The sequence below is a fragment of the Nerophis lumbriciformis genome, linkage group LG11 (assembly GCF_033978685.3).
Source record: "Nerophis lumbriciformis linkage group LG11, RoL_Nlum_v2.1, whole genome shotgun sequence".
In the NCBI taxonomy this organism is placed as follows: domain Eukaryota; kingdom Metazoa; phylum Chordata; class Actinopteri; order Syngnathiformes; family Syngnathidae; genus Nerophis; species Nerophis lumbriciformis.
Genome location: NC_084558.2, coordinates 54,227,731 through 54,243,327, shown reverse-complemented (window position 1 = coordinate 54,243,327; position 15,597 = coordinate 54,227,731). Strand labels below are relative to the sequence as shown.

Sequence of the window (15,597 nt, the reverse complement as noted above, 5' to 3'; positions counted from 1 at the left end):
TAGTCACCATGACACTAAACTAAATCACTAAACATTTCACCTAACTAACCACCATGACACTAAACTAAATCAGTAAATAATTCACCAAACTAGCCACCATGACACCAAACTAAATCATCAAATTAGCCACCATGACACTAAACTAAATCACCAAACTAAATCACTAAACAGTTCACCAAACTAACCACCATGACACTAAACTAAATCACCAAACTAACCATCATGACACTAAACTAAATCACCAAATTAGCCACCATGACACTAAACTAAATCACTAAACATTTCACCCAACTAACCACCATGACACTAAACTAAATCAGTAAATAATTCACCAAACTAGCCACCATGACACCAAACTAAATCATCAAATTAGCCACCATGACACTAAACTAAATCACCAAACTAAATCACTAAACAGTTCACCAAACTAACCACCATGACACTAAACTAAATCACCTAACTAACCACCATGACACTAAACTAAATCACCAAACTAGCACCATGACACCAAACTAAATCACTAAACATTTCACCAAACTGACCACCATGACACTAAACTAAATCACCAAACTAACCACCATGACACTAAACTAAATCACCAAACTAACCACCATGGCACTAAACTAAATCACTAAACATTTCACCAAACTAACCATTATGACACTAAACTAAATCACCAAACTAAGCACCATGACACTTAACTAAATCACTAAACATTTCACTAAACTAGCCACCATGACACCAAACTGAATCACCAAATTATCCACCATGACACTAAACTAAATTACTAAACATTTGACCAAACTAACCACCACAATACTAAACTAAATCACCAAACTAACCACCATGACACTAAACTAAATCACTAAACATTTCACCAAACTAACCACCATGACGCTAAACTAAATCACTAAATATTTCACCAAACTAAATCACCAAATTAGCCACCATGACACTAAACTAAATCACCAAATTAGCCACAATGACACTAAACTAAATCACTAAACATTTCACCAAACTAACCACTATGACACTAAACTAAATCACCAAACTAACCACCATGACACTAAAATAAATCGCTAAACTAACCACCATGACACTAAACTAAATCACTAATCATTTCACCAAACTAACCACCATGACACTAAACTAAATCACCAAACCAGCACCATGACACCAAACTATATCACTAAACATTTCACCAAACTAACCACATGACACTAAACTAAATCACTAAACATTTCACCAAACTGACCACAATGACACCAAACTAAATCACCAAATTAGCCACAATGACACTAAACTAAATCACTAAACATTTCACCAAACTAGCCACTATGACACTAAACTAAATCACCAAACTAACCACCATGACACTAAACTAAATCACTAAACATTTCACCAAACTAGCCACCATGACACTAAACTAAATCACTAAACATTTCACCAAACTAACCACATGACACTAAACTAAATCACCAAACTAGCCACCATGACACTAAACTAAATCACTAAACTAACCACCATGACACTAAACTAAATCATAAGTCAAGCATTTTTTTTTATTTTAACAAAAAATGTTTTGCAATGTGTGTGAATATTTTGCGATATTCGGCAATATTAAAGTTTAAAAGACATGCAATTGCATGCCGTGCATGTCTTTTAATGTTGAAATGGAAATAAAACATTTAGTAAGAAACGATCAAGTGTTTTTTAATGCATAATATTCCCAGGCTTTGACTTTGTGTCTGGTGTATTAAACAGTGAAACAGCGCCTCTTAGTGGACACAAGCAGAAAACATGTTTTTTTCCCTACAAAGTGTGAAACAGCACCGCTCAGTGGACACAACGAGAAATTCATTTTGTTTCGAGTGCGTTATTTTAAGGCATATCTCTGACATTTTAATAAATAAATTAAAAAAACGCGAATGTGTCCTCATTATTAGAATGTTAGCATAGTGGGAGAGGAAGAATTCATTGTGAATTTATTTATTTAATTTTTTTTTTTTTTTTTTATAAAAGCTGATTAGATAGTGTTTTATTAATCATAAAAATACGATGTTGTCACCATTTGTGTTGAAATACCCCCCACAAATATATTAATATAACGAGTGTAATGAATAAAGCGAATACAATTTTTTTTTTTAATTATGATTTAATAATAATTGTCCCACCGCTAACATCTTCCGGGTCGACACAAAGTTCGCCTGAGCTGCAAAGACTTGAAAAAAAAAAAAAAAGACACCGGAGCGCCTGCTAAGGTCAGTGCTGATATCTGACGTCGACCCGCGTGGTTTTTCTACTTAATGGCGTGCATCGCGTCGCCGTGCATGCGTTTTTTATGAACAATTGAAGTATTTAATTTAATTTACGCTTAAACAGATGTGCTTTATCCGCGGCTAGCATGCTATGCTAGCGCCATGCTAGCTACACCCCCCCCCCCCCCCCCTTCCAGCGGGCTGGAGAGGACATAGGAGATAAAAACATAAATAAATAAAATAGAGGTCAACATGAATAAAACACAAGAAAAATCATGTTGTTGTTTTTTTTCAATAAAAAAAAAATTCAACATATGTTCCTTTCACTTACCGGGTCGCCTGAATGACACTCGTGTGGCGTTTGGGAACCATTGTTGAATGAAACAACAAAAACAACGGCGGCGTTCATTGTTAAGTATACTTAAGTACACTAGTATATGCAATAAAAGGAGGAAAATTGGATGTAGTGAGCACACTTGCCGTTCAAACTAAGCATTTAAACTCGTCAGGCGAATCGTTGGTGACGTGGTCAATTGTTTGATAGCGACTTTTTAGAAATGCATTTGAACGCAGCACGCTTGCTACTATCACTACTTTGTTTTTTGACTGTTTTCAATTGATGACTTATTGATCTCTTGATTGATTTATAACCAAGTTGACAACAAGGTCATCTCTCTGACATGGCAATCAAGGGCCCAAACTTTTTTCCACTGAGGGCCAAAGACTATTTCCCCAAGCAGCATTGGTCGGGCCCGCGTATTTGTCAGGTGCTAGTCCTAAGTGTCCCAATACTTTTGTCCAGTTTTCGTCCCAAGTGTCGCAATACTTTTGTCCAGTATTAGTCCTAAGTGTCCCAGTACTTTTGTCCAGTGTAGGTGTCCCAATACTTTAGTCCAGTGGTAGTCATAAGTGTCCCAATACTTTTGTCCAGTTGTAGTCCTAAGTGTCCCAATACATTTGTCTAGTGGTAGTCCTAAGTGTCCCAATACTTTTGTCCAGTGTAAGTGTCCCAATACATTTGTCCAGTGTCCGTCCTAAGTGTCCCAATACTTGTGTCCAGTGGTATTCATAGGTGTCCCAATACTTTTGTCAAGTTGTAGTCCTAAGTCTCCCAGAACTTTTGTCCAGTGTAAGTGTCCCAATACTTTTGTCCAGTATGCGTCCTAAGTGTCCCAATACTTTTGTCAAGTTGTAGTCCTAAGTGTCCCAATACTTTTGTCCATTGTAAGTGTCCCAATACTTTTGTCCAGTGGTAGTCAATAAGTGTCCCAATACTTTTGTCAAGTTGTAGTCACAAGTGTCCCAATACTTTTGTCCAGTTGTAGTTGTAAGTGTCCCGATACTTTTGTCCAGTTGTTATACTAAGTGTCCCAATACTTTTGTCCAGTTTTAGTCCTAAGTGTCTCAATACTTTTGTACAGTGTAAGTGTCCCAATACTTATGTTCAGTGGTAGCCATAAGTGTCCTAATACTTTTGTCAAGTTTTAGTCCCAAGTGTCCCAATACTATGTCCAGTTGTAGTCCTAAGTGCCCCAATACTTTTGTCCAGTGGTAGTCCTAAGTATCCCAATACTTTTGTCAAGTTTTAGTCCCAAGTGGCCCAATACTTTAGTCAAGTTTTAGTCGTAAGTGTCCCAATACTTTTGTCCAGTGGTAGTCATAAGTGTCCCAATACTTTTGTCAAGTTTTAGTCCCAAGTGTCCCAAGACTTTTGTCCAGTTGTAGTTGTAAGTGTCCCGATACTTTTGTCCAGTTGTTATACTAAGTGTCCCAATACTTTTGTCCAGTTTTAGTCCTAAGTGTCCCAATACTTTTGTCCATTGTAAGTGTCCCAATACTTTTGTCCAGTGGTAGTCATAAGTGTCCCAATACTTTTGTCAAGTTGTAGTCCTAAGTGTCCCAGAACTTTTGTCCAGTGTAAGTGTCCCAATACTTTTGTCCAGTATGCGTCCTAAGTGTCCCAATACTTTTGTCAAGTTGTAGTCCTAAGTGTCCCAATACTTTTGTCCATTGTAAGTGTCCCAATACTTTTGTCCAGTGGTAGTTGTAAGTGTCCCGATACTTTTGTCCAGTTGTTATACTAAGTGTCCCAATACTTTTGTCCAGTTTTAGTCCTAAGTGTCCCAATACTTTTGTCCATTGTAAGTGTCCCAATACTTTTGTCCAGTGGTAGTCATAAGTGTCCCAATACTTTTGTCAAGTTGTAGTCCTAAGTGTCCCAGAACTTTTGTCCAGTGTAAGTGTCCCAATACTTTTGTCCAGTATGCGTCCTAAGTGTCCCAATACTTTTGTCAAGTTGTAGTCACAAGTGTCCCAATACTTTTGTCCAGTTGTAGTTGTAAGTGTCCCGATACTTTTGTCCAGTTGTTATACTAAGTGTCCCAATACTTTTGTCCAGTTTTAGTCCTAAGTGTCTCAATACTTTTGTACAGTGTAAGTGTCCCAATACTTATGTTCAGTGGTAGCCATAAGTGTCCCAATACTTTTGTCAAGTTTTAGTCCCAAGTGTCCCAATACTATGTCCAGTTGTAGTCCTAAGTGCCCCAATACTTTTGTCCAGTGGTAGTCCTAAGTATCCCAATACTTTTGTCAAGTTTTAGTCCCAAGTGGCCCAATACTTTAGTCAAGTTTTAGTCGTAAGTGTCCCAATACTTTTGTCCAGTTTTCGTCCTAAGTGTCCCAATACTTTTGTCCAGTGGTAGTCATAAGTGTCCCAATACTTTTGTCAAGTTGTAGTCCTAAGTGTCCCAGAACTTTTGTCCAGTGTAAGTGTCCCAATACTTTTGTCCAGTATGCGTCCTAAGTGTCCCAATACTTTTGTCAAGTTGTAGTCACAAGTGTCCCGATACTTTTGTCCAGTTGTTATACTAAGTGTCCCAATACTTTTGTCCAGTTTTAGTCCTAAGTGTCTCAATACTTTTGTACAGTGTAAGTGTCCCAATACTTATGTTCAGTGGTAGCCATAAGTGTCCCAATACTTTTGTCAAGTTTTAGTCCCAAGTGTCCCAATACTATGTCCAGTTGTAGTCCTAAGTGCCCCAATACTTTTGTCCAGTGGTAGTCCTAAGTATCCCAATACTTTTGTCAAGTTTTAGTCCCAAGTGGCCCAATACTTTAGTCCAGTTGTAGTCCTAAGTGTCCCAATACATTTGTCTAGTGGTAGTCCTAAGTGTCCCAATACTTTTGTCCAGTGTAAGTGTCCCAATACATTTGTCCAGTGTCCGTCCTAAGTGTCCCAATACTTGTGTCCAGTGGTATTCATAGGTGTCCCAATACTTTTGTCAAGTTGTAGTCCTAAGTCTCCCAGAACTTTTGTCCAGTGTAAGTGTCCCAATACTTTTGTCCAGTATGCGTCCTAAGTGTCCCAATACTTTTGTCAAGTTGTAGTCCTAAGTGTCCCAATACTTTTGTCCATTGTAAGTGTCCCAATACTTTTGTCCAGTGGTAGTCATAAGTGTCCCAATAATTTTGTCAAGTTGTAGTCACAAGTGTCCCAATACTTTTGTCCAGTTGTAGTTGTAAGTGTCCCGATACTTTTGTCCAGTTGTTATACTAAGTGTCCCAATACTTTTGTCCAGTTTTAGTCCTAAGTGTCTCAATACTTTTGTACAGTGTAAGTGTCCCAATACTTATGTTCAGTGGTAGCCATAAGTGTCCCAATACTTTTGTCAAGTTTTAGTCCCAAGTGTCCCAATACTATGTCCAGTTGTAGTCCTAAGTGCCCCAATACTTTTGTCCAGTGGTAGTCCTAAGTATCCCAATACTTTTGTCAAGTTTTAGTCCCAAGTGGCCCAATACTTTAGTCCAGTTGTAGTCCTAAGTGTCCCAATACATTTGTCTAATGGTAGTCCTAAGTGTCCCAATACTTTTGTCCAGTGTCCGTCCTAAGTGTCCCAATACTTGTGTCCAGTGGTATTCATAGGTGTCCCAATACTTTTGTCAAGTTGTAGTCCTAAGTCTCCCAGAACTTTTGTCCAGTGTAAGTGTCCCAATACTTTTGTCCAGTATGCGTCCTAAGTGTCCCAATACTTTTGTCCATTGTAAGTGTCCCAATACTTTTGTCCAGTGGTAGTCATAAGTGTCCCAATACTTTTGTCAAGTTGTAGTCACAAGTGTCCCAATACTTTTGTCCAGTTGTAGTTGTAAGTGTCCCGATACTTTTGTCCAGTTGTTATACTAAGTGTCCCAATACTTTTGTCCAGTTTTAGTCCTAATTGTCTCAATACTTTTGTACAGTGTAAGTGTCCCAATACTTATGTTCAGTGGTAGCCATAAGTGTCCCAATACTTTTGTCAAGTTTTAGTCCCAAGTGTCCCAATACTATGTCCAGTTGTAGTCCTAAGTGCCCCAATACTTTTGTCAAGTTGTAGTCCCAAGTGTCCCAATACTATGTCCAGTTGTAGTCCTAAGTGCCCCAATACTTTTGTCCAGTGGTAGTCCTAAGTATCCCAATACTTTTGTCAAGTTTTAGTCCCAAGTGGCCCAATACTTTAGTCAAGTTTTAGTCGTAAGTGTCCCAATACTTTTGTCCAGTTTTCGTCCTAAGTGTCCCAATACTTTTGTCCAGTGGTAGTCATAAGTGTCCCAATACTTTTGTCTACTTTTAGTCTGAAGTGTCCCAAGACTTTTGTCTAGTGTACCTACCTTGTCTGCATTGTGTGGGCACGTTGGTGCTTCCTGCTTTTAAGCAGCCATCTTAAAAAAACAGCAGCGCAGCAGCATCAGCGCAGCGGGTCCTTGAAGGGTCATAAAATCAAAACCGGAGCAGGTATTAAAAAGCTGTTCTGTTATTTTATTCACAAGGGTTTAATCTCTCTCCTGTGTTAGTTTGAAGCCTAAACGACAAACGCGCTCAGAGGAGATAGTTTTTGAAGGAAGGTGACCGGTTTTTACAAAAAAAATTGTTTTGAAGGGGGAATAGCAAACTTCCTGTTGATTTTTGCTGGGGGTTGTCAATTTGGAGGTTTTTGTTTCATGTCTCTCCGACCTTCCCAGGGAGAGTCACAGGCAGTTTTGTCAGTTTTTTCATCCGAGGAGCAGTTTTTTGTGCGTTTCATTAAAAAATTGCGCTAGAACACAATTTTGAGATTTGGGGTTAGGTTTTTTTATTAGATCACAATTTTTGCCAGTCCTGATGTGTGCGTTCAGTTCGGTGAGTTTTGAAGCATGTTAAGGGGGTCAAATTACAGCTCAAAGAGGCAAAAGTGACTGTTTTTAGTACTTTTTTGTCTTGAAGGGGGAATTGCCAACTTCCTGTTGATTTTAGCCCGAGAATGTACCATTATGAAAGTTAGGTCTGAGTCAGACCTACATAGAGGTTTTTGTTTCATGTCTCTCCGACCTTCCTAGTGGGAGTTACAGGCAGTCTAGTTTTTTTCTTTCGTAGGGGGCGCTAGAGCGCAATTTTGAGTTTTGTGGTTTGGTTTTTTTTTTTTAAAGGCAATTTTCGCAGGTCCTGATGTGTGGGTCAAATTACAGTTTAAAGTGGCGGCGGAAGAATAAAGAATAATTAAAGCTGCAAGCAGCGATGGACGGGACCGACTTTGACGGCACATAAAATCCAAACCGGAGCAGTAATTAAAACTCTTTGGTCAACTTTTAATTAGAAGGGTTCAATCTCTCTCCTGTGCTAGTTTGAAGCCGACACGACAAACGCGCTCAGAGGAGATAATGTTTGAAAAAAGGTGACCGGTTTTTACAAAACCTTTGTTTTGAAGGGGGAATTGCAAACTTCCTGTTGATTGTTGCTGGGGGTTGTCAATTTATGAAATGTAGGTCTAAGTGAGACCTACATAGAGGTTTTTGTTTCATGTCTCTAAGACATTCCTACTGGCAGTTTTGTCTGAGTTTTCTTCCTAGGAGCACTTGTGTCTGTGTTTTCTTCCTAGGGGGCGCTAGAGCACAATTTTGAGTTTTGGGGTTGTTGTTTTTTTTATCAAATCGCAATTTTTGCCACTCCTATTGTGTGTGTCCAGTTTGGTGAGTTTTGAAGCATGTTGAGGGGGTCAAATTACAGCTCAAAGAGGCAAAAGTGACTGTTTTTACTAAAATTTTGTTTTGAAGGGGGAATTGCCAACTTCCTGTTGATTTTTGCTGAAGAATATCAATGTATGAAATCTAGGTCTAAGTCAGACCTACATATAGGTTTTAGTTTCATGTCTCTACGACATTCATACTGGAAGTTACAAGCAGTTTTGTCTGTGTTTTTTCCTAGGGGGCGCTAGAGCGCAATTTTGAATTTTGGGGTTTGGTTTTTTGATTCAATGGCAAATTTCACCAGTCCTGATGTGTGTGTCAAATATGGTGAGTTTTGAAGCATGTTAAGGGGGTCAAATTACAGCTCAAAGAGGCGGCGGAATAATAATAAAACACACGAAATACAATAGGGTCCTCTGTCCCAAAGGGACATTGCGGTCCCTAATAAAACCTTACAAATTCAATAGGTCCTTATGTCCCATTGTATAAGGACTCCCTTTGGGAGTCCTTATACAATGGGCCATGCGGGCCCTAATTATATAAATTGTTTTAAGTAGACCGTCCATTTTACAGTACATTTTTTACATTTACAAAATGTTACTGTGAAATATAGTGGTTTTTTTTTTTTTTTTTTTTTACAACATTTTACGGTAGATAGAAAAACTGTTTACGGAAAAATCTGGCAGCTTATTTGCCAGAATTTTTGTGTTAAATGAACATTGTTTTTTACAACATCATATTGTGAATGGAAAAACAGTACAAGTTATTAAAGTTATTTCTATAAGTGTTCTTCTATAAGTGTTCTTCCATAAGTGTTCTTCTATAAGTGTTCTTTCATAAGTGTTCTTCCATAAGTGTTGGAGAGAGTCCATAAGTGTTCTTCTATAAGTGTTCTTCTATAAGTGTTCTTCCATAAGTGTTGGAGAGAGTCCATAAGTGTTCTTCTATAAGTGTTCTTCTATAAGTGTTCTTCCATAAGTGTTCTTCCATAAGTGTTCTTCAATAAGTGTTCTTCTATAAGTGTTCTTCAATAAGTGTTGGAGAGAGTCCATAAGTGTTCTTCTATAAGTGTTCTTCTATAAGTGTTCTTCCATAAGTGTTGGAGAGAGTCCATAAGTGTTCTTCTATAAGTGTTCTTCTATAAGTGTTCTTCCATAAGTGTTCTTCCATAAGTGTTCTTCAATAAGTGTTCTTCTATAAGTGTTCTTCAATAAGTGTTGGAGAGAGTCCATAAGTGTTCTTCTATAAGTGTTCTTTCATAAGTGTTCTTCCATAAGTGTTGGAGAGAGTCCTTAAGTGTTCTTCTATAAGTGTTCTTTCATAAGTGTTCTTCCATAAGTGTTGGAGAGAGTCCATAAGTGTTCTTCTATAAGTGTTCTTCTATAAGTGTTCTTCCATAAGTGTTCTTCCATAAGTGTTCTTCAATAAGTGTTCTTCTATAAGTGTTCTTCAATAAGTGTTGGAGAGAGTCCATAAGTGTTCTTCTATAAGTGTTCTTTCATAAGTGTTCTTCCATAAGTGTTGGAGAGAGTCCTTAAGTGTTCTTCTATAAGTGTTCTTTCATAAGTGTTCTTCCATAAGTGTTGGAGAGAGTCCATAAGTGTTCTTCTATAAGTGTTCTTCTATAAGTGTTCTTCTATAAGTGTTCTTCTATAAGTGTTCTTCTATAAGTGTTCTTCCATAAGTGTTCTTCTATAAGTGTTGGAGAGAGTCCACAAGTGTTCTTCTATAAGTGTTCTTCTATAAGTGTTCTTCCATAAGTGTTCTTCCATAAGTGTTCTTCTATAAGTGTTGGAGAGAGTCCACAAGTGTTCTTCTATAAGTGTTCTTCTATAAGTGTTCTTCCATAAGCGTTCTTCTATAAGTGTTCTTATGTCCCATTGTATAAGGACTCCCTTTGGGAGTCCTTATACAATGGGCCATGCGGGCCCTAATTATATAAATTGTTTTAAGTAGACCGTCCATTTTACAGTACATTTTTTACATTTACAAAATGTTACTGTGAAATATAGTGGGTTTTTTTGTTTTTGTTTTTTTTTTACAACATTTTACGGTAGATAGAAAAACTGTTTACGGAAAAATCTGGCAGCTTATTTGCCAGAATTTTTGTGTTAAATTAACATTGTTTTTTACAACATCATATTGTGAATGGAAAAACAGTACAAGTTATTAAAGTTATTTCTATAAGTGTTCTTCTATAAGTGTTCTTCCATAAGTGTTCTTCTATAAGTGTTCTTTCATAAGTGTTCTTCCATAAGTGTTGGAGAGAGTCCATAAGTGTTCTTCTATAAGTGTTCTTCTATAAGTGTTCTTCCATAAGTGTTCTTCCATAAGTGTTCTTCCATAAGTGTTGGAGAGAGTCCATAAGTGTTCTTCTATAAGTGTTCTTCTATAAGTGTTCTTCTATAAGTGTTCTTCTATAAGTGTTTTTCCATAAGTGTTCTTCCATAAGTGTTCTTCCATAAGTGTTCTTCTATAAGTGTTCTTCAATAAGTGTTGGAGAGAGTCCTTAAGTGTTCTTCTATAAGTGTTCTTTCATAAGTGTTCTTCCATAAGTGTTGGAGAGAGTCCATAAGTGTTCTTCTATAAGTGTTCTTCTATAAGTGTTCTTCCATAAGTGTTCTTCCATAAGTGTTGGAGAGAGTCCATAAGTGTTCTTCTATAAGTGTTCTTCCATAAGTGTTCTTCTATAAGTGTTCTTTCATAAGTGTTCTTCCATAAGTGTTGGAGAGAGTCCATAAGTGTTCTTCTATAAGTGTTCTTCTATAAGTGTTCTTCCATAAGTGTTCTTCCATAAGTGTTCTTCTATAAGTGTTCTTCAATAAGTGTTGGAGAGAGTCCTTAAGTGTTCTTTCATAAGTGTTCTTCCATAAGTGTTGGAGAGAGTCCATAAGTGTTCTTCTATAAGTGTTCTTCTATAAGTGTTCTTCCATAAGTGTTCTTCTATAAGTGTTGGAGAGAGTCCATAAGTGTTCTTCTATAAGTGTTCTTCCATAAGTGTTCTTCTATAAGTGTTCTTTCATAAGTGTTCTTCCATAAGTGTTGGAGAGAGTCCATAAGTGTTCTTCTATAAGTGTTCTTCTATAAGTGTTCTTCCATAAGTGTTCTTCCATAAGTGTTCTTCTATAAGTGTTCTTCTATAAGTGTTCTTCTATAAGTGTTCTTTCATAAATGTTCTTCCATAAGTGTTCTTCCATAAGTGTTGGAGAGAGTCCATAAGTGTTCTTCTATAAGTGTTCTTTCATAAGTGTTCTTCCATAAGTGTTGGAGAGAGTCCTTAAGTGTTCTTCTATAAGTGTTCTTTCATAAGTGTTCTTCCATAAGTGTTGGAGTGAGTCCATAAGTGTTCTTCTATAAGTGTTCTTCTATAAGTGTTCTTCCATAAGTGTTCTTCTATAAGTGTTGGAGAGAGTCCACAAGTGTTCTTCTATAAGTGTTCTTCTATAAGTGTTCTTCAATAAGTGTTGGAGAGAGTCCATAAGTGTTCTTCTATAAGTGTTCTTTCATAAGTGTTCTTCCATAAGTGTTGGAGAGAGTCCTTAAGTGTTCTTCTATAAGTGTTCTTTCATAAGTGTTCTTCCATAAGTGTTGGAGAGAGTCCATAAGTGTTCTTCTATAAGTGTTCTTCTATAAGTGTTCTTCTATAAGTGTTCTTCCATAAGTGTTCTTCCATAAGTGTTCTTCTATAAGTGTTCTTCAATAAGTGTTGGAGAGAGTCCATAAGTCTTCTTCCATAAGTGTTCTTCTATAAGTGTTCTTCCATAAGTGTTCTTCTATAAGTGTTCTTCTATAAGTGTTCTTCCACAAGTGTTCTTCTATAAGTGTTCTTCTATAAGTGTTCTTCCATAAGTGTTCTTCTATAAGTGTTCTTCCATAAGTGTTCTTCCATAAGTGTTCTTCTATAAGTGTTGGAGAGAGTCCACAAGTGTTCTTCTATAAGTGTTCTTCCATAAGCGTTCTTCTATAAGTGTTCTTATGTCCCCTTATGTCCCATTGTATAAGGACTCCCTTTGGGAGTCCTTATACAATGGGCCATGCGGGCCCTAATTATATAAATTGTTTTAAGTAGACCGTCCATTTTACAGTATATTTTTTACATTTACAAAATGTTACTGTGAAATATAGTGTTTTTTATTTTTTTTTTTTTTTTTTTTTACAACATTTTACGGTAGATAGAAAAACTGTTTACGGAAAAATCTGGCAGCTTATTTGCCCGAATTTTTGTGTTAAATTAACATTGTTTTTTTACAACATCATATTGTGAATGGAAAAACAGTACAAGTTTTTTTTTTTTTTTTTCTGGCATCTTAATTGCCAGTTGTTCTACTTTAAAAACAAATGTACATTTACAGTAAATACACCGTTCAAACAACAACCGTAGATTTGACAAAAACTGTCAGGTCAGACAACAGAAAAAGTAAAATTATAGTAGTTTTTTTTTCAATTTACAGTAATATGGTGTAAAGAACAATGTAAAAATGTATTGTCATTTTTATTAATTTGATGGGTAGATGCTGTAAAGTGAAGTATTTTTACTTAGACAAAAACATGTTTGGAAAGTATGATAATATACTGTAATATTTGTTGCAATATTGGATACTTTTAAAGTTTAAAATGTATGCAATTTCAAGCAGCACATATATTTTTTCTGTCAAAATGGGGGGGAAAAAATTACATTTAATGAGAAAATATTAAGCACTTTATCGACACATATCCTTTACTAATCGTCGGTTGAAAAATGTGGAAATGGTGGAAAAATGACCATTTTTTATTTGTTCTACCTTCTAATGACTGAATGATTGTGTGGACCCCAGGAGGAGAGCCGTCTGTCCTGCTGAGCCCCCTGCCGTGCGTGAGGGTGCACCATGGCCCACCTGGTACGCGTCTTTGCAGCCACATGCTCCGCCCCCATCCTCAGCGGGGCGTCCTGCTTGAAAGTAGGCGGCGGCCCCGCCATCAAGACCGCCTGCGTGCGCTTCTTCAGGACCCATCAAGTCCTGGGAAGATGCGCCAGTCCAGGTAGAGTTTTTCATCCCGTCCTGTCGTGTGATTGGCTGATGCTGGCACGATCTTGCTACTGTTTGTCTCACCAGTCTGCTATTCAAAGACCGAGGCACACATGCCCGCAAGTTGCATAAGCTCCTAAAGTGCTTTTAGATCAGAACATTGCTTCAATTCATGTTCTGTTGCTTCCATTAATCCTTAAATGAATGGATGAATAATAAAAGTTTATAAAGTCCGGACCACAAAAAGAAGGTACAATAAGTTGGCTAGAATGTCAAAGATGGTAAAAGAAGTGAAATAAATGTAAAAGAAGGTGAAAAAAACTTTAAATTAAAGGTAAACCAATAAATAATATGTACAATAAGGTAATTAAAAGGTTAAAGGACTATAGAAGGTTAAGGAAGATAAATAGAAGGTAAAGTAGTAAATAAAAAGGTAAATAGGTCAAAGAAGTTAGAGGTTAAAATAAGGCAAAGGGTACATCCATTGTAAAGGAAGGAATATAGAAGATAAAAGAAGGTAAATAAAAGGTAAGATAAGGTTAAATAGAAGGTACATAAAAGGTTAAAGAAGTCATATAGAAGGTCAAATAAGATAATGAAGGTAAAAAAAAAACAAGGTAAAATAAGGGATATTAAAGGTAAAAGAAGACAAAACAAGGTAAAAGCGCAGGTAAATAGAATGTAAATAAAAGGTAATACAAGTTAAATAGAAGGTAAAACAAATACATACAGGTAAATATAGGGTGAATAAGTTAAATAGAAGGTAAAAGAAGGGATATAGAAGGTAACATAAGTTTAATAGAAGGTAAATAAAAGTTAAATACTTGGTAAAGTAATACATGTAAAAGGTCAAATTAATAATTAGAAGGTAAAGAAAGTTAACTAAAAGGTTAAAGATGGATAAGTACGACTAAAAGGTAAATAAAAGAATAATAAAAGAAGGAAGGTAAATTTCATGTAACTACAAGATAAATAAAAGGTAAAAATAAATACAGGTAAATAAGTTAAATGAAGGTAAAAGATGACAAAACAAGGTAATAGAGAAGGCAAAGAGAATGTAAATAAAATGTTAGATAAGTTGAATAAAAGGTAAAACAAGTTAAATAGAAGGGAAAATAAATACATATAGGTAAATTTAAGGGTGAATAAGTTAAATAGAAGGTAGAAAAAGGATCTAGAAGGTAACAAGTTTAATAGAAGGTAAATACAAGTTAAATAGAAGGTGAAAGAAGAAATGTAAAAGGTAAAATTAGTAAATAGAAAGTAAAGAAAGTTAACTTAAAGGTTAAAGATAGATACAACTAAAAGGTAAAAGTAAGGTAAATAAAAATGTTAAAGAATGAATATTGAAGAAGGAAAGTAAATACAAGGTAAACAAATTAAATATAGATAAAATATAGGGTAATTAAAAGGTAAAGGTAATAGAAGGTAAATAAAAGATAAAACAAGTTAAATAGATTGTAAAACAAATTATATAGGGTAAATAAGTTAAATAAAAGGTAAAATAAGTTAAATAGAAGATAAAATAAATACATACAGGTAAATATAGAATGATTAAGTTAAGTAGAAGGTAAAAAAGGGATATAGAAGGTAACAAGTTTAATAGAAGATAAATAAATGTTAAATAGAAGGTAAAAGAAGAAATGTAAAAGGTAAAATTAGTAAATAGAAGGTAAAGAAAGTTGACTTAAAGGTTCAAGTTAGATACAACTAAAACTAAAAGGTAAATTAAAATAAAAGTAAGGTAGCTCCCGCCATCAGTGTGTGAATGTGTGTGTGAATGTGGAAATAGTGTCAAAGCGCTTTGAGTACCTTGAAGGTAGAAAAGCGCTATACAAGTATAACCCATTTATTTATTATTTATTCAATTAAAAAAAGTTAAAAAGGGAATATTGAATAAGGAAAGTAAATAAAAGGTAAAACAAGTTAAATAGAAGGTAAAAAAAATTAAATATAGATACAATATACGGCAAATAAAAAGTAAAGGTAATAGAAGGTAAATAAAAGGTAAAACAAGTTAAATAGAATGTAAACACATTCAATATAGGGTAAATAAATGGTAAAACAAATTAAATAGAAGGTAAAACAAATTATATAGAGGTAAATTCAAGGTAAATAAGTGAAATAAAAGGTAAAAATAAGTTGAATATAAGGTAAACAAATTAAATATGGGTAAATAAATGGTGAAGGTAAAACAAGTTAAATAGAAGGTAAACAAATTATATAGATGTAAATAAGTTCAATAGAAAGTCATTCAACAAAATAAAAAGTGAATAAAAGGTAAAAGTATCCAAATAAAAGGTAAAGTAAGGAATATAGAAGGTAAAATATAGGGGTTAAAAAAGGAACCAAAAAGG

At 35.5% G+C, this 15,597-nt stretch overlaps 2 protein-coding genes across 2 annotated transcripts in view; one reads left to right on the top strand and one right to left on the bottom strand.

Moving 5' to 3' along the window:
* The window catches only part of ccdc80l2 (coiled-coil domain containing 80 like 2), a 49,266-nt gene extending 46,533 nt beyond the window's left edge, over positions 1 to 2,733 (bottom strand). Inside the window, exon 1 of the mRNA XM_061966371.1 lies at positions 2,590 to 2,733. The gene's annotated coding sequence lies outside the window, so the exon portion shown is untranslated. The remainder of the gene's footprint in view (positions 1 to 2,589) is intronic.
* nnt (nicotinamide nucleotide transhydrogenase) overlaps positions 2,196 to 15,597 on the top strand; it is a 109,731-nt gene continuing 96,329 nt past the window's right edge. Inside the window, exons 1-2 of the mRNA XM_061966369.1 lie at positions 2,196 to 2,261; positions 13,049 to 13,253. Coding sequence (XP_061822353.1) covers positions 13,100 to 13,253 — 154 coding nt within the window. The 5' untranslated portion in view covers positions 2,196 to 2,261; positions 13,049 to 13,099. The remainder of the gene's footprint in view (positions 2,262 to 13,048; positions 13,254 to 15,597) is intronic.